Below are 26738 nucleotides of genomic sequence, written 5' to 3' on the forward strand. Positions count from 1 at the left end.
CACACACCCCTCCCCTGCACCCACTCCCATCCCTCCACACACCCCTCATTTTTTTTTTTTTTGAGCTGCTCCTGTGATTTCTTTCCTCCCTTAGCTCTTCTTGGAACACTGTAGATGCCAATGTCCAGGTTCAAGGAAGTCACCCAGAATAGGGCTCCTTCCTCCTGTACTCTTCTCTCCAGCGCACAGTTATAGTCCCTGGGTCTCCACTCTCCCTCCTGAGTCACCAAGAGACCCCCAAGTAGTCAGTTGAGGAGAGCTAACGACGACCACGACGGCAATGACAGCAACTAGGACTGTGGAGAGGAGAGGGCTGTTTTGGGGGTTGACTTCCATTCCATATACCCGAATGCTCCAGAAAGGAAAAGTGCTAGATGCCTTCTGAGGCTTAGCCTGGGTCTTGGAAATCTCTAAATCTTGTTTAAGTAAACGAAAGAAAAGCAGCCATTTCCAGGAGCCACGTTTCTGATGGTGCTGCCTCTGGCACTGATGACCTGCAAAACCTCCCCATAATGTCACCAGAATCAAGACTGGCATGTGAGCCCGAAGGTGATCTGTGGTGAGCCTCAAATACCCAACCCAGTGCCCAGTGTTTCTGCTAAAGATGCCGTTTGTTTATTATGCACTGCCACCTACCGGCCACTTGTGGGTACCGCAACTGGATGAGAGCCTACAGCTACAGGGTTTCCAAAACTGCAAAGGAGGTAAGGTGAGACTTGGGTTGTCCCAGGTGCTGACACCGCAGTTGCACATGGACAAAAGCCTTTAGGTCTCTCTGGCTCTTTAGTAACCTGAACTCACATTCCCCAGACCAGTCCATCTTGCAGGTCTCGGACCCCAGGTGCAAGATTAGACCAATGTCTTGTAAGGTTTTGTTAGATTCTAAAGCCTTTTTCTTTTTGAAAAAATTAGTACAAACTAATTTTACAAAATTTTGGTTTTATTAAGCCTTCTTCATCAGTGGTTTAGCCACACCCATCTGTTTACCTTCTGCCGGCCTCTCCCTCTCCCAAACAGTCTGGCAGCGTCTGCTTTCAAAAATGAATCTAGAATTGACATGGGAGAGAGGAGCCGCCCCTGCTTATCTTTCTGGGTCTGGCTTATTTACCACAATAAATCTCCAGCTCTCTGTTTTCCAGAAAATAGCACAATTTCTTGGAAGACAATGGCTCCAGGGAACGCCAGTGCTCCTATCCAGAGCGGTACGTTAGCCTTGAGCTCTGTGGATTCTGGAGTCTATTTTGGTTCTCACTCCTCGAAGCCTGGCCACTCAGATTTTATCATTCCCTCCTCTGCGATGCCTACTTAGTGACACAGCATGGTGCTGGTGCTGACACATCCATAGCTGGGTGGCAGGCTGCTACTGGGGGACATCAGTTTGTCTCTGTCTTCTATAACTTCATATAGCACAAAAACAGACTTGTGAACATGCTCAGTTAGCCACACTGTGCACTACAACTCGGTGACTAGTCTTACCCCACTTTACACCCCTACCTCCTCCTCTCTTTTTAAGATTTATTTATTTATTTAATGTATATGAGTACACCGCAGCTGTCTTCAGACACACCAGAAGAGGGTATCGGATCCCATTACAGAAGGCTGTGAGCCACCATGTGGTTGCTGGGAATTGAACTCAGGACCTCTGGAAGAGCAGTCAGTGCTCTTAACCGCTGAGTCATCTCTCCAGCCTCCACTTTACATGTTTAATGGGCCCTGAGAGGATCTGAGAAAGTGAGACCAGGTCGACCAGTGTGTGTGTGTGTGTGTGTGTGTGTGTGTGTGTGTGTGTACTGATTGAAAGTGTGATGTGCTGACTAAGAGAAGACCAGAGTGCGAGAAGTCTCCCTCCCACCATGAGCACACAGCTCGGAAGCAGCTTCTTCCTCTCATATCCCACAGGCATCTCATATGCTGTTACCCTGGTGATCTGTGGCAAAGTAGACAGCCATGGTCAGGGAGCAGAAACCCACGTGGTGAGCCCTGTGGTCTGGATAGAGAAGGGAGCCACAGTGGGTGTATGAACAAGGAGTGTGCTCCAGTTTCCTTCCCCGAGCCAAGCTCTGGTCTGAACATGTATGTTCATTTTAAGTCAAGTAGTGATCCGCTTCATCATCGTGATAATGATCCCAATGTGCACAGTGACAGCAGTGTCCCAGGCCGTGACCGAAGCATAGGAGGAGACAGCAGTGTCCCAGGCCGTGACCGAAGCATAGGAGGAGACAGCAGTGTCCCAGGCCGTGACCGAAGCATAGGAGGAGGAAGCCTCGTGCCTGCAGCTGCAGAGATGCCAGGCAGCAGAGCTTGGATGGATACACAGTCTGAGTAGTGGCCCAGTCAGGCTCTATGTTCTGTCAGTGCCATTAGGAGACCAGGAAGCCTGCCTTGTGCCTGTATTCACACTGTGCTAGGGAAGCCAACCACAGCATAGGAAGGCTGAGGCAACCTGAAGTTAGTACACGTGTGAGAAACAGAGCCAGCCACATGAGGACTGCGGGGAGAGATGCCTGGCCAGGCCTGCATATCCCTCGCTTATCACCCAAAGCACAAAGCATACAGCTGAGGCATTTGGGTTGGGCATGCTAGCCCCAGCAGAGACATATGGAAGAGGTCCAGGGGAAGAAGAACCAGATAGATACAAGACTCTGAAGACCAGCCAGCAATCTTCAGGAATTCACATGTCAGCTAACCCCAAGTGAGGACAGAGTGGACTCCATGGGGGCCCGATTCCACAGATGGTGATAAACTAGCCTCCATCTTAGGCCACTGTGAGCCAGCTTATCACAAGGTAACAGACCGAGAGGGCACCAGAGTTAAGGCTGCTCCTGGTTACTATAGAGACCAGGCATCCAAAACAGGTGGCTGTCACAGGAAAAGAACAAGCTATCCAAAATGTATCCATGAGAGGTGGCTAGATGGCTTGGTGGGTAAGTTGCTTGCTGTGTGTGCGAGCATGAGGACCTAAGTACACACCCACATAAAAGTGAGAGTAACGGTGCATATCTGTAAGCCTAGCACCGTGGAAGTGCAGACACGAAGGACCCCCAAAGCTCGCTGGCCACCCAATCTAGCCTGACCTCTGACCTCCAGAGGTGCAAGCTCATCAAATGCATCTGTATTCATATCACGACCACAGTCGCGATGATCCCGTCACTACACTGCAGGGTAGTGAGTGGTCCTGTGCACGCACTGTGCCTTGCATCCTGTTGTAACACAGTCACTACTTTTGTTCTTTCTCATTTAGACTGTCACCTGTCTCCTCTCTTGTTCACAGATATCAGCTGATCCTGACTTATGAGCATGCTGGTGCTGGTGCTGGGCACCGAGGACTAGCCTACCCAACCCCACCCACCGAGAGGAGCACCCAGCAGACACAAGTAAATGCTTGGGGCGGGGGTTCTTTTTACCTCCCAGTCCTGCTCTACAGGCCAGAAGGAGTCATAAGCTGAAGGTCAGGGTGAGCGTAGGAGGATGAAGTCCTCCCCCACCCCCCCAGTACCAGCCCCTGGATCCCTGCTCATGGCTGCAGAGAAGACTTCTCTGTTCCCAGGCCCCATGCCCCTCAGCCCCAGCCTGGCCAGGTTCCTCTGCACTCAGTGATTTCTGTCACCCACTGCCCCTTGCTGCCACAATGGCACTCAGTGTAATACAGACAGGTGTGGAGTTGCAAGCTCCCAGAACTGGATGCTGAGCTCCTTAGATGCCCTCTCGTGTCCCTGAGCTGGGTGTAGGTACAGAGGCCACAGGAGGCCATGGTGGGGAGGCGGCTTCCTCAGTGCCGCTCAGGCTTCAGCAGGCCCCACTTGAGGATGATGCAGTGATGCTTCCATCAACTGGGGACACTCCCAGAGGAAAAGGGGTTTCCAACCACCCCTGCCTTTGGGAAGGCCTTAGAGGGGCTTGATTGCAGCACCAGCCATGCCAAGGGCTGCCCAGATGGTATACCGGGACCTCCTGCCTGGAGAAGCAGGCTGGGCTTCTGGGGAAAACCTGTCGAGGACAATTTCACAGCTGAGCGCCTCGCAGTTTCATTTCTCTCTGAGGTCTCTTTCCCCCCACCCCACCCCCCTGAGAGAAGATGCTTCCAGAAACTTTGGTCAGAGCAGAGGAGGAGGACACTTTGCACTTCTGGGGTCTCCGTGGACTGCCTAGAAATGTCTGGGTTTGTTTTGTTATCCACTGGATACCTGATACACAGCAAGCAAGCTTGGAGTGTGTGGGAAATCTGGGATGGGTACCAAGTAGCAGGGATGGCCGAGCTGCCTGGCATCTTGCTCCTGTTTGCACTCAGGAATGGAGAATCTCCAACTACCTCAGTTTCCTCCACTGGACTAGTCACATAACAGAAAATGTTTTGGCTCATGGTGTCAAGGTGACATTGGTGACGCTGGCTGTCATTTTGATCACGTAGAAAGACAGTGTGCATTTTACAAAGAAAGCCAGGTAACCACAAATGAGACACTGGGCTTCCAAGAGGCACCAACCTGTTGACAGCAGGGGTGGGAGTGGGAGGGGGTCACACGCATGTACTGACCCCTTTATAGACCCATCCTCATTAACAGGCCCTTGGACCCTCAAAATACAAACAGCACTTTCATACCAGGGGCCTGTTTGGCTAGCCTGGCCACCCGCTCTACTGCGCTGAAAGGGAAGTGTGCTGCCTCGTTTCCATAAGGCAGTCTTTGTAGCAGTCCCAGCGGAAAAGCCAAAAGTTTGATATGAAAAAGGGAGCTACTTCAAACACATTGTCAGCCAGAGGTGAGGGATCCCTGAGAATGCATACATTACAGGGGGCATCTGTTAATCCACCTTCAGGCCACCCTCCAGCGGGCCTCTGGCTGGGGGGGATCCTGGGGGACATGGATCAACATACCTAGGGGAGGCGGCTTTAGGACAGCCCATGTTGAATAAAAAAGTAAATTAATGTGTTTAGGACTCAGTGCTTGGACTATGTGTATGTGCACATGTTTACGTGTGTGCATGTGTGTGTGTGTACGTGCGAGTGTATGCATGCATGTCTGTGTGTGTGTGAGAGAGAGCGCAAGCACGGGGTGGATGGGTGTGCACGCACAGAAAAATGAAAGAAAAATGTGGTTTTTTTTTCCAATAATAAAAAGGAAGTTACTCTGCGGGGCCCCTAAAGCTTGTGAAAAATTAAACTCGACGGATTCAAACTGTCCTATTTCCACTTCAAAAGCGAAGAGGCGCTGAGCTCTTCCCAACTTAGCTTCAAACGCCCAGCACCCTAGAAAATTTCTGTAGAAAAATAAAGGCTGGCTGTTCCCCCAAGCGTGTGCCGGTTACTGTGCCCGCTGTCTCTCCTCCACTAATTATGCCCCTGTGAGTCTATTAATCATCTGGTAAATTATTTAGAGAGGCCTGCGCTGTCTTCAGTGAGTACAAACACAGCACACTGCAAGGCTGCTGGTAGCGGGCAGAGGTCCCCCAGGGTCTCCCCTCGGCGGGAAGGCAGCTTGCAGCTAGCACAAGCTCCAAACAAGGATCAGCATCCTCTTACCTCCTCACATGGGGGCTTTGCATGGTCTTTCAACTCCAAAGCTCTTTGCAAGTTTTAAACAAAAGGGGAGATAGCAGTCTATTGTCAACTCTTTTGTGTGCATTTAGTGGTAAGAATATTAATTCCCCATTTTTAACAAAATGAGGCTTGCAACTAGGCTCTGATGCAGGTTGCCTCCTGGGACCCGGGACTCACAGAATGCTCTCAGAATCGCTGTTTGGGGCTGGCATGGGCTGGCCTGGCGTGCCAGCTAGTTTTGCTAGGTGAAGTGAGGGTCTCAAATCTCTGTCAGACCTCCCACCTCTGTTTGGATTCTATGAGACCTCGAGGGACCTTACCAGGCAGACATGTTTAGGAAATAGAGGCTGTGTGGGAGAAGATGCCACTAACTCTAGGTAACGATCCTTTCCAAACAAAACACACTAGAACTGCCATCTTTACTATGCCAATTAAATAGCTGTAGTTTCCCCTGGAAATAGGCACAGGCCTGGGAAGTGACAAGGAAGGTGGGCCTTCCTATAGGAACCCTGCATTAACTGCTGGTTTTCAGGCAGGTAAGTCAGGAGGAGCCCATTGCAAGCCCGCCAAGAGCCAGCTAGGCAGAGCTGTGGTGGATGGCTCGCCCTTCCTGAAGAGCAAGGAGATGGGAAAGCTAGAGCCTAGCACTGGAGAGCCCCACTGAAGAGACAGACATGTCCTGTCTTGCAGGGTCCAAGCTTGCTGTGAGCAAACAGCTCAAGATAAATCCATTACACATTTAAAGCAAAGGCTTAAATCAAAGCTAAGCTAGGTCTTTGGCTGATTTTTGTTGTTATTTTTACTTGAGACAGTGTCACTATGTAGTCCTGGCTGGCCTGGAACTCTCAGAGGATCACTTGCCTCTGCTTCCTGAGTACTGGGGGTCAAAGCTGTGTGCACCACACCCTGCCCTTTGGCTGTTTTTAATCTCCTCCATGGAAAACCCAAACAGTATCCAAGAATGAGACTGAAGACCAGATCAGGGGTCGACACCACCCTCCTGAACTGAGGTGAAGCAGTAGCCTGTCACTCAGGGGACCCACAATCTGGAAATGAGCTCCACCCCCCCCAAAAGGCAGTGTATATTTTCCAGCCAGGTGAGTCAGCATAGCCGAGTGAGCCGATGGGGGGCGGGGGACGGCCCTGTGTTTAGAGAACCAGACCCTCAGATGGTAAAGACACTGACCACTTTTCTGAGGAAGTTCTCAATCCCTGGAATTCAGAAAGCCCACAGAAACAGAAACCTTTTGGTAGGAATGAAGCCAGGGGAAGGAGCCACACTACCTGGAGGTATGGTCACTGTGCGCACTGAGACCTCCTAGCCCTGTACTTGGTTTTCAGGAAAGAAACTGGGCATGTGCTGTGGGCTTCCACAGAGGCAGAGGAGGGAGTCAGGACTGATGGTGATCTGGTTTGAAATGATCCAGAAATGCTGGAGAACTTGTTTTTTCTGAAAGTCGGAATCCTTTTTTTGCTCATTTCGCACCCAGGTGGAAGGAAATGCCAGAAGCCTCTCAGGAAAGGCAGCGCTCTCGAAGTGAGGACCCTGGCTGGCAGGCCAGCTCTGTAGGCTGGAACAGGGAAGGCTGCTTAGAGAATGATGAGTGTGGAACCCTGGGGAATAAATTTGTTGTGTGTACTGAAGCTCAAATCAGAATGAGTTTGGGAGGTCAGATCTATATATTTCAAAGTCTGGGACACAAGATAAGCAGCTCTCAGGCCCTCTGTGGTGCTGTCACCTAGAGCTGGGATCAAGAGATTCACGACAAGCCAAGATGCAGCCCTGGAGTCCTTTGCCCAGAAAACGTGGAAAGTTGGGGAATGAATACTACACTTATTAATTCCTGCTGATTCGATAGGAAAGAGGTGTTGGCAGCAAGGACAGAGAGAGAACTTCACCAAGTCTGTAGAGGTCACTGCTGGGACACAGCAGCATGAGGCCCAGTGGGGGACTTGAGGAAGTGGTCCCATGGAGGCAGATGGCATTTGGATCCACCTGACTCAACCAGTGACAAGACTGGAGGGTGGCAGGGACCACAGAGCTGTGGGGCTCTGGTGCGTGCATGGTGAACAGAGAGAAGCGAGGGCCTGAGCCTGTCACCGCAAGGAGGGCCTGTCGACGGGAAGGTCACCAGGCAACGGGTGCATGTGCAAGCAGAGTGCTTATGGGTGCTTACAGGTTCTTATGGGTTCTGGATAAGTCTGAGCTGCCTGACCTGGTGGTTGTTCAGGATGGGGTTTCTATGCTGGGTGGCCATCTGGCAGTGTTGCCAATCTGCTCAGAGGCCCCAGGGGCTTTTGGGACACAGTGCCGTCTCTCTGTCATTTTACTTTTTTTTGCTACATGTTCTCATGTAGCTCTAGGCTGGCTTCAAACTTAAGCCATAAGCTGGCAGTAGTGGGCCTGGTGGCGGCAGTGACAGCACACACCTTTAGTTCCAGCACTTGGGAGGAAGAGGCAGGTGGATCTCTGAGTTCAATGTCAGCCTGGTCTACAGACTGAGTTCCAAGATTGCCAGGACTACACAGAGAAACCCTGTCTCAAAACCAAACCAAACAACAACAGCAGCAGCAACAAAACAAGAACAAATAAACCAAAATCCCAAACTTAAGCTACATAGCTGAGAATAGCCTTGAACTCTTGACTCTACTCACTGTGCCAAAGTGCTGTGATTACAGTCACGTAACACATTTCTTGATAGTCTCTCTGCTTTTATAATCCTCCGTGCCTGGTTAGCCCAACTCTCTGTATCTTGTGGGTCTTGATTATCTTTGGAAAAATTTATAACTTAGTATTTCCACATTCCTGGGACTGCTGCTGGCACTCAAGGCTAAGATACTAGAATATGACTAGGAATCTGAAGACACATATACACATACACACAGATACATGCATATACATGCATACACAAAGTGTCTCCAAAAGATGCATTTTCTTAATTACTGGTTTATGCTGAAAGGCCCGGCCATTGTGAGGGGTATCATCCATGGGTAAATAGTCCTGGCTTTCATAAGAAACAGGCTGAGCAAGCCATGGGGAACAGCCAATAAGCAGAACCCTCCATGGCTTCTGCATCAGCTCCTGCCTCTAGGTTGCTGCCCTATTGGAGTTCTTGTCCTGGATCCCTTCAATGATAAATGGTAATATGGAAGCCTAAGCCAAATCAACCCCTTCCTCCCCAAGTTGCTTTGGTCATGGTGTCTTATCAGCGATAGTGACCCTGACTAAGACACAGCTAGTGATGTCACAGCCACACTCAGGAGGCAGAGAGCGATGGACATACACTGCCACTTAGCTCCCTTCCTCTGCTTACACAGTCCAGGATCCCAGACAGGAATGTTCCTGCTCACCAAGGTGAGCCATCCTGCATTAGTTACCATAACTAAGACAGTCCCTCACAGGTGTGCCTCCTGGCTTGTCTCCTAGGTACTGCCAGACCTTGTCAAGTTGACAGACAACGCTAACAGTCACAGGATCAGAACTCAGGGGCAGTCATTCCTCAAGCCTGATCGTTAACACACCTCTTGAATCACAGATAGCACTGTGCTCGGATAGCCTCCTCCAGGCTGTCACACAGCAGAGACTTGGAAGTGGGCGTGGCTGTGGATGGTCAGGTCCCTTGTTCCACCCCACCTTCCTGCCCAGCTTGTGAGGAGCGGCCTCCCCAGCTTGAGCAGTGCTTGTGTCCCCTCTTCACGCCCAGAGCTCCAACTGGCTTGGCAGCTACCCCTGAAGCCACTAATGAAGCCCTGAGTGGTGATGTTACGTAAATGCACTTCTCTATGCCAGTGAGAGCGGGCTTAGTGAGACAAGATGCAGGATTTGTTGCTTCTGTTGGGAAGGTATGATGTGATGGTTGTTGTGTCAATTATTTGTAGGATACGTGAATGCAGAGTGGTGTTCAGTCTAAACAAACACAGAGCAGTGAAGGGATAAAATGTCGCAAGCAGAGGAGGGGAGCCATCCGGAGAGACAGGAACCTGTCTCATATTCACGAGACCCAGGATCAGGGTGAAAGCCATGCTTGTCAGCCTCAGAAGGGCCTACTTGACTTGTCTGGGTGGAGGCTGAAGGAGCCACTGTGTGCTGAGAGGGGCCAGACTTCCTGAGGGGAAGTGGCTCTCTCCCACCCCCACTCGGTGATGGTGACACTGCAGGACACCTGAGAACAGAGGGGCTGGGACAAGCCACCACCCACCCCGAAACAATACCAAATGTTCAAAAATAGTCTGTGACCTAAAGTATACAGTAGGCATAAGGACCTCGTGGGAGAACTGGTAACAGCACGTAAGAGCATTCGAAAGGAGTCAAGGCAACCAACCAAACAGCCCAGACCTTCACATCTGGTAGAGCTGGAAGGAAGGGCAGCGGCAGGGCACTGCCTAGTGCTAGCCCCTGGGCTCCATCCCCTACACTGTAATAAACCAACCAACGAATAAAGATTGGGTAAAGAGGAACAAAAGCCACAGCAATTCACAAAACTGGGAATACATGGAACAATTATCTTAGCAAATCATAGTCAGCCCTGCCATTATAATCAAATTTATAATCAAAAGGTGATCGCAACTAAAACCAGGTTCCTTGTTGGTCTAACGGATGAGCAAAGCTTACTTTTCTGGGAGGCAGAAGAGCACTTCTCCAGCCCCAGTCGACATCTATGCCTTCGAGGCAACAAGCATAAGGAACAATTTAGCAACTTCAGACTCTGCTTGGCTTGGACCACTCACCTGCCCCTCTCCAAACAGTGCCTCTAGCAACCGGTTAAGCAGCCTAGGAACCCCAGCCTGCTTTAGACGATGGAAATAAGTTATTCCCTGTCCTAGCTTAGTTTCTGCAGCTTGGGGAGGAAAGTGTTTATTTGGCTTCTGGGTTATAGCCTATCACAGAGAGAAGCCAGGGCAGAAATCTGGAGGCAAGAACTGAAGCACAGACTATAGGGGAGTGCTGCTTACTGGCTTGCTCTTTGTGGCTTTCTCAGTTACCTTTCTTCTACAGCCAAGTTCCAACAGCCTAGGGAGTCCACAGTGGACTCTCACATCAATCAACAATCAAGAAACAACCCACAGACACGCCCATAGGCCAATCCGATGGTTCCCTCTTCCCAAATATGTCCAGGTTTGTGTTAAGTTGACAAAAACTAACCTGTACACTCCCCTTGAAAACACCCCATTTCTACTCAAACATATCACAGGCACAATCCAACAATTACAGGCTGGGGGTTGGACCAGATTACACTGGTTTTAGGTGCATGTGCAGTAAGAAAAACTGTGTCCTTGAACATTTTTAGGACAAGTTCCCTATTCACCACCTTATGCCTCAGTAGTGTGATTAAAGCCAGATGCATCATGGGAAGGGGCATGCACAGTGAACAAAGGTTTACACAGTCAAAATCTCTTTATCAAAACAGAGACCAGCTCTCACCACACTCCTTACCAAACTCCTCCTCTGAAACCGCTGTAAGAAGAAAGCCCTGGACAATAACCACACATATGGCCACTGTCTGTTTGGACAGTGTACTTTTGATCTGAGCTGTTGCTTTGCTTTTATTTTTTTTTAAGATTTATTTATTTATTTATTTATTTATTTATTTATTCATATGAGTATACCATTGCTCTCTTTGGACATACCAGAAGAGAACATTAGATCCCATTACAGGTGGTCGTGAGCCACCATGTGGTTGCTGGGAATTGAACTCAGGACCTCTGGAAGAGCAGTCAGTGCTCTTAACCGCTGATCCATCTCTCCAGCTTTGCTTTTAAATGAAGCTTCCTTTCTACTTCTGCACATCTGTGTGAGTCACTATTTTCAGTTCTGGGGATAAGAAGCCAAGGACAGCTGGGTGTGGTGCACACATCTTTCATGCCAGCATTCAGTGAGCAGAAGCAAGCAGATCTGTGTGAGTTCAAGCCTGCCTAGTCTACAGAGTGAGTGTGCCTACACAGAAAAAGCATGGGAGAAAGAGAGACAGAGACAGAAAAAGACACAAAGAGACAGAGAGGCAGAGAGAGAGAGAGAGAGAGAGAGAGAGAGAGAGAGAGAGAGAAAGAGAGAGACAGAGAGAGACAGAGACAGAGAGAGAGACAGAGACAGAGATGACAGAGAGACAGAGACAGAGACAGAGAGGGACAGAGAGGGACAGAAAGAAGGAGAGACACAAAGACAGAGATAGAAAACACTACATTGCTTTGCTTCTAAAAGGGAGGAGACCCTAGCAGACAAGGAATACAGGAAGCCTCTAGAAGCTGGGTGTACATTCTTGCCAGAGCCAGGACAACCCTTTAGTTCAGGATTTCTGGCCTCCATAATAAAATAGACTTGTATTATCTTGAACTACAAGGCTTGTTACCCAACAAACATGCTGGTGACAACCAGAAGGGGCTAAGAGATGGAGGAAGCAGGCACACGATGAGGTAGGCATGCACACCAGCACAATATTCAGTACCCCAGTGTCAATGGGTGTGACTTTAATCCATTGATCCAATCCGTCAATGAATAATCGGGCATGCTGTCAAGTTTGTATACTCGAGAAAACACACCTCATAGAATAACACAAGAGATGTGAACCTGGGAACTAGTCAAATGGCTTGCTTTTTGTGGTAATTTCATATTTGGGGGGACACATGGGGCATGTTACACAAAGGGTCAAGGGTTGCTGTGCACTCACGGCTGCTGTTGACTCTGTGACCTTGGCTTGGTCACTCTCTTTGGGTCTGATCTCCCAGGTGCTTGCTGGTGGGGAGCTAGTTTTTCACGCAGTCATGAATGGCACAGCACAGGGCAAAAGCCAAGGCTACCCAGCTGTCTGGATGCCTCTGGCATCCTGTTCATTCACTCAGTCCACCTATCTGCAGCGCGGACCTTAGCACTCTTGGGGCAGGGGCGGGCTCTCAGACACATGTCAGGTGCCACCGCCGCGTTTGCTCCAACTGCCACCATTATTATTATTATTGTTATTATTATTATTATTATTATTATTATTTTGAGACAGGATCCCACACAGCTCAGGCTAACCTTAAACTCATAATGTAGCTGAGAGTGATCCTCACCTCCCGAGTGCTGGGATTTCAGGTGTGCATCACCATACCCAGTGTATGTGGTACTGCCTTGGGAAGCTGGCCTGAGAACTCAGAGATGCTTTTCTGGAGAGTCAGATTCAGGAATGCTTTCAGAGTGTAGACAACACAGGGAACTTGGAAAGACTATTTGATACATTTCCCTATCAAGCCCTCCTCTGATTCATCCTGGAATTTGTAAAACTAGAGGAACCTTCTGGCTTTCAGCAGCTCCTCTGGGTACCCCACCCTGTAAGCACACTATCAGTTGTGAAAAGTAAACCTTCTAACCAGGAAGAAAAGGAATGTTCTAAACTTCCAGTGGCAAACCACCACATCTGTGACTTACCTGGCACGGGATCAGGTCTGGATGCCACTCTGTCTTCCCTAAACAGCAAGCCACAGCCATGGCACATCTGCAGTCCCCTCCCTGTGCCCACAGGTGGACAGAGTGCCTGCCCCAGAGCCACTAGGCTGAGGCAGTTAGTAGGTAGTGGAGTCTACCTACCTGTCATCCTCTTCTCAAAGAATGGCTGGATGAGCTCCCCGAAGGCTGACTTGGCTGCTATAGCCTCCTTCAGCAGCTGCCCGCAGCTGACTGCGGGGAGAAGAGGGGAGACACTGTTAAATTTTAAATAGAAGGAAGGATGGATGAGAGAAAAGACGCTCCGGCTCACATTGCCTGCTGGGGTGGGAAAGGTTGTTGAAAGAAATATATAAAAGGGTGTGGGGTGTCCAAGAGAAAGTAAATATCAAAAAGGTAACCTGGAAATGAGGAGAGAGGGAGAAGGCGAATGAAAAGGAATGCATTTGCCAGAGAGCATCAAGAATGGACCACTCGGGAAGACACTAACGAGCCTGTCGCTCACAGGGAGGCTTCTGCAGGGCCCTGGGTCTACCCAGAACTGCCACACAGACTGGGTGCTCTCTGGGTTGCAATGAAGGAAGAGCACACAGTTGGGGACACATTCACAGTGTGTGGATGCAGGGAGGCTGGGAAGCACAGTGATAACCCAGCCCTTCCATTTGTCCGGGTCCTGGGGACAGATGAGTGTTCCTGAAAGGACCAAGGCCACATTCTTCACTGCCCTGGTTGCATGTCCACTGCAGCAGACCTTTTCTGTCTTTTCCCACTGTGTCTTCTGCCCCATTCCACAACCAGCACATGAGAGAGTTTGGTCAGTGGCTTTTGAATAATCAAACAAACAAAGAAACAAACAAATACTCCTAAGCCCCTAGAAGCTTTCATCCCTAGCCAAAGCCACAATCGTTTGCTTGTTTTTGTTTGTTTGGCTGTTTGTTTTAAGACAGGGTTTCTTTGTGTAGCCCTGGCTGTCCTGGAACTTGCTCTGTAGACCAGGCTGGCTTTGAATTCACAAAAATCCACCTGCCTCTGCCTCCCGAAACCTGGGATTAAAGACATGCACCACCACTGCCTGGCCAGAGCTGTTTTTTTTTTTTTTAATGATTCATAAACCTGTGTGTGTGCACATATGGGCAGAAGATGACTGATTAACATGTCCTGGAGTTACAGGCAGTTGTGAGCCAGCTGACAGGGACACTGGGAAACCAAGTTCAGATCCTAGAAGAGTAGATTCTCTTCAGCACTGAGCCATCTCCTCAGCCCCAGTTGTGTGTGTGTGTGTGTGTGTGTGTGTGTCTGTGTGTCTGTGTGTGTGTGTGTCTGTGTGTGTGTGTGTCTGTGTGTGTGTGTGTCTGTGTGTGTGTGTCTGTGTGTGTGTGTGTGTGTGTGTCTGTGTGTGTGTGTGTCTGTGTGTCAGTGCATGCACACATATGCACACAGGTCAGAAGAGAGCAGGCCTGCTCCTTTACCACACTCTGCCTATTCCTTTGGGTCTCAACTTAGCACATGTGTGAAAGTCAAAGAAAAGCTCTCAGGAGTCAGTCAGTTTTCCTCTGCCATCTTGTTGGATATGGAGATAGAATTCAGGCCATGAGGCTTGTGAGCCAGTGGCTATCCTCTGAGCCATCACACTGGCCCTGAATTTAAAATTCTCAATACAGAAGCACAAAATCCACTCTCAACACATGCACCAAAGTGTCCAAGTATGAAAATGGAAATTACTGGAAAAATTAGAAACATGCAAACCTTTATAAGAAAGGAAATGGACCCTAGGATCAGGTCAATAGGCAATGTATCATCAGAATCAGCACACCAAGGCAGTGGAGCAGCAGCACAAAAGTGCACTTTCAACCTTAAAAGAAAAAAAATAGTTAAAATGAATAAACAGATGGGGAGCTCCAGCAGACCAATGAAAACCAGAAAAACACAGCTACTAGAGAATCTTCAGAACTGGATGATACAATCTAGTAACTGAGAAACGTGGGATGGATGAATCTAACCCTGAGCACAGAGCAGAACGGTGGCCAGCCCAGGGCAGTGCTGGGCAGTCAGACACACTCATCATCAGAGTCCTAGCAAACAGGGAGAGGAGGAGAGGAACATAAAACACACAGGAAGCAGTGGTGGCAGAATTTCAGATTTTGGTGACAGATAGGACATCTAAGAATCCATGTGTCCCAGGAAGAATAAACACAAAGTAAGTCTTCCTCTATGCAACTGTACGAAGACTGTTAAAAGCCAACAAGAAAGAGAAAACACTAAAAGCCGCCAGAGGGGGAAAAGGATGCTTCTATAGGCAGGGTGACAGGACACAAAAATAATCTGAGTTCTCATCAGAACACGAAGGCCAGGAGACAGTGGAATGACACCTTCAAAGTACCAAGGGGGGAAAAGCCCACAACCGAGTCTGTCAACACAGATTTCTATATGTAACGAGCATTCTTCAAAATGAAGGCAAGAAAATGATATTTTCAGACATATGAAAGGAGAGAGAAGTTGTCGCTGGCAGATCTTAAGGAGAAGAGATGTTAAAGGAAGTTCTCCAGGCTGAGGGAAAATGGGAGGTGGAAACCCATATCTCACCAAGAGATGAAGCCTGGAGATGTGTGGGTAACGGCACAGTTGCCTCTCCAACTCATCCCTCCACATCTTTAATAGACAAACACATTAAATGAAAGGAGTTTTATTTGATTCAAAACGTGATCACGTTTATAATCTATCTCTAGATATCTTTGCATGTGTGTACTGATTTAGGAGTGTCTGTTCACATTTGTGTATTTGGGGGCGGGGAGTAATTTTCTGGAAGTCAGTAGGGCTGTGGCACACAGGGGCAGTACCTTTGAATGCCCCCAGCACCATTCCGTGGGCCTTCAGCAGGCTTTTCTCTCCTGCCCAACCCTTGATCCTACTAACGCAGGCCAGCAGCCAAAGCCGCCTGGGACCACCTCAGCAAAGACCTGGAGAGCTGATTTCAATATTTCTCTCTCTGCTTGGTAAAATATTTATTGAAACTGTGCAGAGTAAGATGCCTTCCTCTGGTGCAGAAAGTGTTGTCTGTTGTCACATTGACCTGGGTTGGGGGAGTGAGGGGTGGCCTCCGAAAGGACAGTGAAGAAGATTTCGCCAATGGAGGTGAAAATGGACGGCGAGAAAATGGTCCGGCCCTGTGTGCCATGGACACGGTTTATTGTTTAACGTCTTTATGGCAATGCCCTTTAAAGGAAACCTTCTTATCCCCACACGGGTGAGCTGAGGGGAAGTGTTAAGGACCAAGAACAGGAAAGATTATTGTTACTGCTTCTTTCCCATCAGCTAGGAACACACAAAGCCTGGGCAGGCAGAAGACAGCAAGCAGCACTTTTAGTGAGATACTTACTGTCCACAAGGCCATATTTCTGGGCCAGAAGGGCGGCCTGCAGTTTCTTCCCGCTGCCCAATGGCCCACACAGCAGCACCTTGGGGGTGAATGGGGCATTGCATCGGTGGCCAGATTGGACGTAGGTCAGAGCTAGAACAGAGGAGTTGATAACATCAAACCCAGGTCCTATGGGAAAAGAAGCCAGCCCACACCTCTGCTTGGGCTCTGCCTGCTTGCAGCGCAGCAGTGTGACCCCTCTGTGTGCCTGACATTTAGACAATAGAGGAATCATCAGGGGGAGGGTCTGCACAGCTGGACCCAGGCACCGAGGTGTACAGGGGGTCATGCAATTTCTAAGCATTGCCCTGGCATCTCTCCACAGCGTGCGGCAGGCAGCTGTTTGCCCCCGATTTGAATTGGGGCTGAGTGTATTGGAGGTGGGAGGCTGACCCTGGGCATGAAAGCATTTCTTATTTACTGTTCAGTTAGGTGGTTTCCAGCCTTCATCCAGCCCAAGTCTCTAACCTGAAGCCACAGGACCAGGCTAGTCTCCTAGGGGAGGTGTGGGCTGTATGTCACACGTAGGCTTTGATATGTGCATCAGGCCGAGAGGGAACCTGGTGTGCAGGGACTTCTAAAGGACTCAGGAATCGGTGGAGAATAATTTGTGCATCCACACTCCAGGGACACTAACTTTGTTGCAAGTCTCCAAAAAGGCCGTAATGAAATAGGTCACAGGAGCGGGCAGACTCAGCCAGGTTTTCCTGACCGAGCCGCACCGCTGGCATTTGATGAAGAGAGAGGTGGGAAGACGGGGTGAACATCAACACTGAAGAATCTTTGCTGTGGGAAGGCACAGGATGCTGGAAAGTTCAGGGAGGACCTACTGCACACTAAGCATGTCCCCTCCTACACCCACCCAACAGGAGCCGTGAGGACAAGCAGAGGCTCCCAGAGAGCTGCCTGGTCGGGACAAGCACAGGACAGCTGTCCACCAGAGAGCCCACAGACTTGGGCCAATCCCTGACAGCCTTCAAGACAAGGTTCTCCTCCCTAAGGCCTCGCCTCCTGCCAAGGCCCCCAGGCTGTCTGTGCAAGGTCACTGTGAGTGGCACCTACCAATCTTCCTTTGTCAAGGAGATCCTGTCCTGAAGAGGGGCTGGGCCAACATGTCTCCTTCAGGAAGGCATGGGTAGGTGTGTCTGTTATGAGATTTTTCCAAACTTGGTGCAAGAGGCATTTGAAGCCCACGTTAGCATCTATCCATGTTCAATAAATGTGTTCTGACAGGATCACATGCCTTCCCCTGGAGGGTGAACTCTATGGTCAGGCAAGAAGTAGCGCAACTGAGCATCAGGGGATCTCTTCATATGCAGACTTTGGAATCTTGGGGGGTGGGGGTTGCATATATGGTATAGACAAGGGTCTACATGTGTCTGTTTGTGTATGTGTGTGGGGGTATTTTAAACATGGTTGCTGGGAATCCAAGCTCAAGCCTCATGCTGACATAAACACTCTACTGGCTGAGCTGTCTGCCCTGGCCTGGACCCTGGCGTCATTATAGGACCATCTCACTGGTCATTAGGGTTTACAGCTCCCTCTTCTCAGAACTAGCAGCGCAGTGGGTTAAAGCTGAGCACCCCAACGCTGCAGTCACCTCTGTCGTGGGCACACCACACCACAGCCACACGTGTGAACTGCTGATGAACTATTCCATGCCATCCCGTGAGGGAGCTGTCACTGTCCTCTCAGACACAGTCATGGCAACTCTCAAAGCTGTGGCTGAGAGGTACACATGAACCAAGCCTCCTCTGGGGAAGCTCAAAGCAGGGCACTCTCTCATGGCTCTCCCCTCACGCCTTCCTGAAGCCAGCACCTCTGAAAAGCACAGCCACTACCACGAAGCACCCCACTTACAAACGATGCTTAATTTACAGTAAATAACTCAGTTAATTAGAAGTAGCGATCCCCCAGACAGTCTCCACATCCAGCTATTCTTTTTGGACATAGACGCTGCTGGATGCACCGAGAAGAGATTAAACAAACAACACAGAGGGAATCTCGCAGCCTGATTTTCAATTTATCTCTCCGCATTATTAATTAATAATAATTAATATTTAGATGCTCACGTTTTTATTTACAATTCCAGGCATGAATTCTTTATGAATGATCATATGAACTTTTAAATTTAATTAAGTAATTTAGAAGTAATTAATGTGTAAATTTGGAACCGTGGCGTTAGATAAGCGTGGTAGACGTTTAGCTTAAGAGCACGTGTTTGCTGCTAAAGATCTTTCCAAGACGCAGAGCTCTGGAAGATTGCAAGGCAGCTTCAACCTGATATGCAAGCAGCATCGCCTTCTAGACGGTAGGGGGCCTGGTCTTCCTCAGAGTGTACAGCTAGGCCCCAGCCAGAGAGGACTGCAGAGGTTAGCACACAAGTCTGAGTGTCCGAAGTCTGTACCCAATCAAAATGATGCTTTTCATTTTGGTGTGTGTGTGTGTGTGTACATGTGTGTGTGTGTTTGCTTGCACACAGGTACACATGAACACATGTGTACATTTGTGTGGAAGTCAGAGGACATTCTCAGGAGCCATCCACTTCATTTTTTGAAACAAAAGTCTCACTGGCCTAGAAGATGAGGCTGGGATCTGCTCATCTGTACCTCTGTCCGTCTGTACCTCCCAGCCTTAGGGTTACAAGCATGGTCTGTCACACCTGGTTTTTGTCACATGGGTGCTGGAGACTAACCTCAGGCTCTCCTGTTCCCAAAGCAAACACCACTTGCCTTGCCTTGCCTTTTATGTCAGGGTCTCTCTTAGCCCTAATTGGCCTCAAATTTGAACCCCCCCCCCACTGAAGATGACTTTGCATTTCTGATCTTCCTGTCTCGCCTCCCAGGTGCAGGGACTGCCTTCAGCACAATAGGCAAGCCCTCTACCAATGAAGCCACACCTAGGGCTCTGTGGACTTTTCAAATTCAGATGAGAAGTCTGCAGCAGTGTCTCGCAGCACCTCACAGGCTGGCCTCTCCTTGCCGTCCTGCTTTAGCATCTTTAAGGATGGGCTTTCCCAGATGCAGCAGCACACTCAGCTTTGAATGATTTGTTTTCTTTTTTAAACACACAGTCTCATGCAGCCCAGGGTGGCCTCAAAAATCTCTACGTAACAGAAAAGACCTTGAACATCTGCTTTTTTGTCTATAACTGCCAAGACCTGGGATAACAGGCGTAGGCCGCTGTGCCAGGCTTTATGTGGAGGCCAACACTTCAGGTACCCTACCAACCGAGAGCGCTACCATCCCCCCAATTTCTTTTTCCTTGAAGAGATTTGAAAGAGACTATGAGAAAGGGGCCATCAAGGGTCTCAAATGTCTGCCGTAATTTTATTTTGTCAAAATTCCAGGTGTGACACCAGGCTTATAACCCCAAGGCTGGAAGGTACAGACAGACAAAGTAACAGATGGACTGATGCAAGCCTCACCTTCTGGGTTCTAGGCCAGTGAGACTTTTGTTTCAAATGCCTTTCCCCTCTAGTATCATACAGAAGGAGAGAAATGGATTTTGAGACATCAAAACTTCAATTTTTTTAATATTTATAAATAGTCCACTTTTGCAAGGCTGCCCTTGAGCACCTGTCGCGTACGGGGACAGCTGTGCAGTGTGGTTGGTGGTGGGTGGCAGGCAGCTTATTCTGACTCATGAAGTTGTGTTGATGTTTTGTGTTGATGAATATGTTTTTGTCTTTATTTCCTTCTTCTCCTTCAAGATCAGGCCTCAAAACTTTACTACCATTATGCCATTCTTTACACCTGCACACTATCACCTCCTCTGTGGGGATATCATCCCACCCAGGTGTCAGATCTCAGTCCTGGGGTAGGGGCGGGGGTGGGGTGGGGTCTCCAAGTGTCCCTGCATGGCCCATCAGTGACCTGCCTTCCAGTGTGCCCACATATCCCAGCCACTGCTGTTGTCAGCCTGAAGTGTATTGGGACAGGGAGGGTAATCAGGTATTCAGAGTGCCCCCCCCCCCGGCCCTTGTGTGGGTCTGAGGTGGGGAAGCCTGTTGTATTTACCCTGGTAGAAGACATCCACACATGGCTGGTCTGAGCTGATGGTTTTCAGGATTTTGGGGTAAGAAGGGAGAATCCTGATGATGTGCCTGTGGTATTCCAGCAGCTTCTTGGCTGTTTCTATCTCTGAGATGCCCTCTGGCTGTATCAGCCTGTTCTGTATTTCAGGCTCGGGGGGCCAGTCGAAGGTAGTGTGATAGATCTCTGCACAGGGAGAGGCACAGGGTTAGTGTACCACTCAGGACTGCTGCACTGCCTGCCTGTTGCTGCCCAGGGATGTGGCTGACCATTTCCAGCCAGCAAGTGTCTCACTAACAACAAGGGAGCGTGAATAACATCAGTTGTTATTCATAGCAACAACAACAATGATGTGGTTGGGGATAGATGTAGCTTAGTTGGTAAAACAGTTGCCTCAAATATACAAAGCCTTGGGTTCAATTCCCAGCACTGCATAAACCAGGTGTGGTGGTCTGTGACATTTAGGGGCTTGGTGGAGTCATGGCAACTCTCTCAAAACTAAGGCTGATGTACCATTCCCCCTCCAGAACATTCCAAAGCTGGGGACCCTCAAGTGGCTCCCTCTTCTTAGGCCTTCTATAATGGAGGCAGGAGGGTCAGGAGTTCAAAGTCATCCTCACCTACATAGCAAGCACATAGCCAAGCTAGACTCCATGACTCACAGACTCCATATCACCTCAAGATAAAAGGCAGCGGTGCCTCTCAGCCTGGAGCTCAGGGGAGACGTGGATCTCTGCATGTTCACTTTGTGCTGGGCCCTGGGATGGGCCTTGCAGATGCAATTCCCCCTCGCAGCAGTTTGAGCTTTCACCCCAAACCCAGGAGAGGCACCTTCCCCTTGTCCCCCAGCCCTGTTCATGTGGCGACTTAAGATCCCATCTGCAGCACAGATCAGTCCTTCAGGAACCTCATACGCCTTACTCCTCCACACTCAGAGCAAGCAACGTGGGGCACATGGCTTCCCAGGAAGAGGGACACCAGCCCCCTTGAACAATGTCCCCTATGCATGAACCTGAACCCTAAGGCAAGCTCTGCAGAGTCCAGCTTCCTGGACCCAGTCAATAGCCAGAGTCCAGTTTCCCAAGGACAAGGCTACCTTTATCCAAGATGACTCCCCCCACCCCCACCCCCACCCCCACACCCCTTCTGGGATTTCTGTTTCCAGTGGCTTCTGGGTCTGAGCCAAGCCCTCTCAGCTGTGGCCTGATGCGTGCCTAGAGCAGACAGTGGGACAGGGGCATTCTCTCAAGTGAGGTTGTGGGGGCCATACCTCCAGTGACAGGGTCTATCCGCTTGCCCACATTTCTCTCGATCAGGACAGTGTCGGGAGCATTAAGCACGACTGGGCAGAGAAGAAAGGAACAAGACAGGTGTGCTGGGCTCAGGTACCACATGTCTGAGACCTCTGCCACGTGATCACATTCAACCCCCCTTGTCACCCACCTCCCAGATGACACTAAACCATTCCGAGACCAGTCAGTGGTGGGACACATGTCCCTGGCCATTAATTTTCACTGTGGGAAATCACGGTGTAGAGATCTTTGTGATTCAGATCCTGCCACCTGTCTTTCCCTTAGTTTCCTGAAGAGGCCCACAGCAGGGGGATTCCTTACATGAGGAACCCTGATTTTCTTACTTACAAGCCCTCAATGCATTTAGCTTGTGACTGAGGCTGGACTTCCCTAATGTGTCTTTTTCTTGCTGGGTCCCAGGCCCTTGAAACTGTCCTGTAGGCAGTGATTGGGCCCAGGGTAGAGGGTGGGAGGCGGCCAATGCTAATGAGCAGTGCAGGCTCAGGGCAGCTGGGGCCAGGGCTCTACTCACTGACGTGCTTGGGCGCCAGCCCCAGAGTCTGGATCATCAGAGCCTGCTCCCGCCGCTCGGGGATGCTGTCCAGGATCCAGCCCTAGATAAACAGTATGGAGAGGCTCTTCACTATATGTTTTTACCTTTATTTATTTTGTGTATGCATATGTGAGTGAGTGGGTAGGTGTGTGTGCATGTGTGAATGTGTGAGAGAGTGTGTGTGTACTGTGTGTATGTGCTGTGTGTGTGTGCTGTTCGAGTGTGTGCATGTGTGAGTATGTACTATGTGTGTGTTATGTGTGTGCATATCTGAGTCTGTGTGTGCTGTGTGTGTGCATGTGTGTGTGTGCTGTGTGTGTGCATGTGTGTGTGTGTGCTGTGTGTGTGCATGTGTGAGTGTGTACTGTATGAGTGTGTGCATGTGTGTGTGCCTCTCTGCTGTGTGACTGTGTGTGTCTGAGTGTGTGTGTGTGTGAGTGTGGCTGTGTGGGTGCTACAGTACATAGGTGGAAGTCAGAAGACAATTTTCAAAAGTTAGTTCTTGGCTTCTACCCCATGTGGGTCCCAGGAATTGAACTCAGGTCGTCAAAGTTGACAGCAAGCACCTCAGCAAGCTGAGTAGCCCCTCCCTATTTTACATTTTATTTTAAAAGGTCTAAAGAGTGCTAGAGTCTTTGAAGCCAAAGAAGTGTTCTTGACAGCAGCAACCCCTTTGCAGCTGCTCATGAACCTTCAGAGCCAGTGCTCATGAACAAACGCATAGCAGGCACCTGCCGTCCTGGCTGCCTGCAGCTGCTGCAGCTACCACCAGCATGTCTGTGCCAGCATGGGCCTTCAGTGCCTCTGCTTTTGAAGGTTTATATCACATCCCCTAAGTGATTGAGCCATGCTGCCAGCTTTGCCCACAGCTCCACGAATCTGTAAGCATTTTTCACCATCTGTGATGGCTATTCTTGGTTGCCAATTTGCCTACATCTGGAATTAAGTAAAATTTAAAGAAAATAGCAGGGCACAGGAGTGAGGGACTTTTGCTGAACCTGAAGTAGAAAGAGCCACTTCTAATACAGATCTCTGAGGTAGGAAGACACGCCTGTAACCTGGATTTTAACACACCTTTAATCCGGGCAACCCTTCAGCTGGAAGCCTATGTAAGGACATGAAAGAAGAGAGTCCTCTGTCTTTGCCTGTTTAATTCTGGTCGATCTTGCTAGCAAGTCCATTCCTTCAGTAGCATTAGAGCCTTCTTTAGGATTCTGACGTCTACTGAAGACCATTGGTGACATCAGCATTGTGGACAAAACAACTGCTGGATTCTTTGACTTTTCGATCACAGTCAGCCACTGTTGGACTAGCTGAACCAGAGCCTGTAAGCCATTCTAATAAATTCCATATATAGACACCTCGTACATGTCCACATATGTATACGTTATATACATCATATATATATTCATTCTGTATATATTCATTTTGTTACTCTAGCAAACTACACCATCATAAATGTCAGAACATCTTTGGGTGCACACCCCTTTCACATGTTGAATTTTTTCTGCAAACAGGATTGTTAAGCCGAGGAAGCACTAGAATCAAAGCCAAGCATGGCAGTGCACACCCTGGAAGGGAAGACGAGAGCGTCACTGCAGCTGGCTGGACAGACGCCCAGAGAGTGAGAGACAACTGTCCCATATAACACAGTGGATGTTGTTCCCAAGGAGGAGCACCTGAGGTACCCCTTGGCCTTTACAGGAAATTTGCACACATGAACACACAATGTACTAGAGTTTTCTAGAGGAACAGAACAGATAGGATACATATACATCATATACATATAGGTTGTATACATATACATATGGAATTTGTTACAGTGGCACAGTCTTGTGGTTCAGCTTGTCCAACAATGGCCGGCTATGAACAAAAAGTCCAAGAATCTAATAGCTGTTTTGTCCACAAGGCTCAATGTCTCAGATGGTCTTCAGTATACACTGGAATACCAATGCTAGTGGAGGAATGGACTTGAAAGTGAAGGTGAGGGCAAGCAGGCACAGAGAGCAAGCTCCCTTCTTCCATGCCCTTTATACAGGCTGCTAGCACAAGGCGTGACCCAGACTGGAGGTTGAATTTTCCACCTCAAAAAATCTGGACGAAATATGAGTTTTCCTGGGCCAGGCATGGTGGCCCATGCCTGATCCCAGCACTCCAGAGGCAGAAGCAGGTGGGTCTCTGTGAATTTGAGGCCAACTTGGTCTACAAAGTGAGTTCTAGGACAGCCGAAGCTACAGAGAGAAACCCTATCTTGGGGGGGCAGGGGGAATAAAAGTGACCTATAATATTGTGTGCTCACGTGCATGTATGCGTGTGTTCGTGTGTGTGTGTGTGTGTATGTATGTATTTAAAATGTTTTAAATGTTGTTTATTAGCCGGGCATTGGTGGCACATGTCTTTAATCCCAGCACTTGGGAGGCAGAGGCAGGAGGATTTCTGAGTTCGAGGCCAGCCTGGTCTACAGAGTGAGTTCCAGGACAGCCAGGGCTATACAGAGAAACCCTGTCTCAAAAAACAAACAAACAAACAAACAAACAAACAAAGGTTATCTATGTGGTTCTGTGTTTGAGTGTGCACTCAGAGGCCAGAAAGACACCTCAGACTCCCTGTGGCAGGAGTTACAGAGTGGTGAACTACCTGATGCTGGGGCTGGGACCTGAACTCAGCTCTTCAGAGGAGGCACAGCACTCCTGCTGGGCCACCTCTCCAGCTCCATCACGCCACAGTTTGTGTCTGGTGGCAGAGCACCTGCCTCCTTCCCTTCCAATACTGGACACTACTCTGGGAGAAGACCTGTTCAACAAAATATAACATACCCCAGACAGCTTGAATCTACGTAGTAAGGGGCAGACCCACACTGTCAAACACGACCACAGCCACTTGATGTAGACTGTTGCCATATTTGCCAAGGTTTGCCTGTGACTGCCAAGTGTGTGCTGTGTTGCTTGTTACACATTGATTATTGTTAAGTCAGTGCCTGCATCCCTGTTTTGGACTACGGTGTTTGTGGGTACATAAAAAGGCCTTTCCTACCATGAAAGGAGGTAAATATTCTCTTGTATTTAAACCATCCTCTCTCATGGTTTCAAACTGAAAATTTAATAGAACGATGCTTTCTTTTGTGAACACATGAGGCTAAGGTCTGCTTTGCTGCCTTGAGGCTCCCAGCTGTCCCAGCCTTGGCTCAGAAGAGCCCTCCCCATCTGAGGCCTTTCTTTTCAAGCAGTAATGGCTGGCAGGAACTTGGCTGTCACTTCTTCCTGCCTGTAGATTACTAAGCTATTTTTGTTTAACCTTTAAAGTTATCACAATTTTATAATTTATTGTTTTATATTTAATAGAACACCTTTCCTCCTGTTCTTTTCCAAAAATGTACTCTTTCAAGTGAGCATCAAAACATTTTTTTGTTGAGTTTCATGCAAGACAGGAGCTCTGAGGATTTTGGACTAAGACTGATTGCATAGAGTAATTCATGAGCAGCTGATATTCTATGCAGAAGCCAATGACTCGTCTTTCTATTTGTTTTCTTCTGTCCATCAGCAGCCCTTGCATTTAACAGTTGCTAAAGTCCTTTCAAGTTCAGAGAGTCTAGAGTTAGACCACACACACACACACACACACATACACCTTTAGATTTGAAACTCAGATAAAGCAGTAGTGACCTTTGTAAGAGTGAAAGCGAGCAAATGGTTTCGAGTTCACCTCACAGTGAAGGGAGGCAAAAGAAGCCCTCTACTTCTCAGAGACCCTCCCAGGCATCCTGAAGAGCCAGTGTCTCTGTGGTCAGAAGATGGACTGATGGGTGAGCCTACACTCCATATCCTGAATACAAGATGGAGAACGAATGACATCTTTCCTTAGAATCAAAACTTTGCTGCACAAACATGGGGGCTATGCTTGAATTCCTCAGGATACACATAAAAAGTCAGTGTTTGCCTAGAACCCCAGCTCTGATGAACCAGAGACAAGAGGGTGTCAGGGCTCACTGGCAGCCAGTCTAACTGAAATGGCGAGTTCCAGGCTCAGTGAGAGACTCTCTCAAAAAATAAGGTGGAGCCAGGCAAGGTGACACACGCCTGTAATCCCAGCACTCAGGAGGCAGAGGCAGGCAGATCTTTTGAGTTTGAGGCTAGCCCGGTCTACATAGCGAGTTCCAGGTTCAGCCAGGGTTACATGGAGAAGCTCTGTCTCAAAAACAAGCAAACAAGAAAACACACAAGGTAGAGAGAAATAGGTAACATCAGATATTGACCTCTGGCCTCTACACACACATGTGCACATACACACACCATCATGCCGATATTTCTTCACTATTGAAATATTTAGGTGCCAACAGCCTCCATGGATGGTTTTATAAGAAAGCTAAACAAATTTACTGCCTAAAGCATGTTGGAAAAACCAGTCAAGCTTTCATTAATTCTTTATACAGGGAAATACTGCCACAGAGCCTTAGTTTCAGAACTAATGAAGCGAGAGGGAGAGGGAGGGGGGGGG

At 48.9% G+C, this 26738-nt stretch overlaps 1 protein-coding gene across 1 annotated transcript in view; it reads right to left on the bottom strand.

The window, feature by feature from the left end:
- The window catches only part of Ak8 (adenylate kinase 8), a 116467-nt gene that overhangs the window by 58396 nt on the left and 31333 nt on the right, over positions 1 to 26738 (bottom strand). The window contains exons 6-10 of the mRNA XM_028757138.1: positions 22224 to 22305; positions 21670 to 21741; positions 20385 to 20585; positions 16327 to 16458; positions 13095 to 13184 (exon numbers count right to left, since the gene is read on the bottom strand). Of these exons, the coding sequence (XP_028612971.1) occupies positions 13095 to 13184; positions 16327 to 16458; positions 20385 to 20585; positions 21670 to 21741; positions 22224 to 22305 (577 nt within the window). The remainder of the gene's footprint in view (positions 1 to 13094; positions 13185 to 16326; positions 16459 to 20384; positions 20586 to 21669; positions 21742 to 22223; positions 22306 to 26738) is intronic.

This window comes from Grammomys surdaster, unplaced genomic scaffold (genome assembly GCF_004785775.1).
Source record: "Grammomys surdaster isolate TR1022 unplaced genomic scaffold, NIH_TR_1.0 126133, whole genome shotgun sequence".
Taxonomy (NCBI): Eukaryota; Metazoa; Chordata; class Mammalia; order Rodentia; family Muridae; genus Grammomys; species Grammomys surdaster.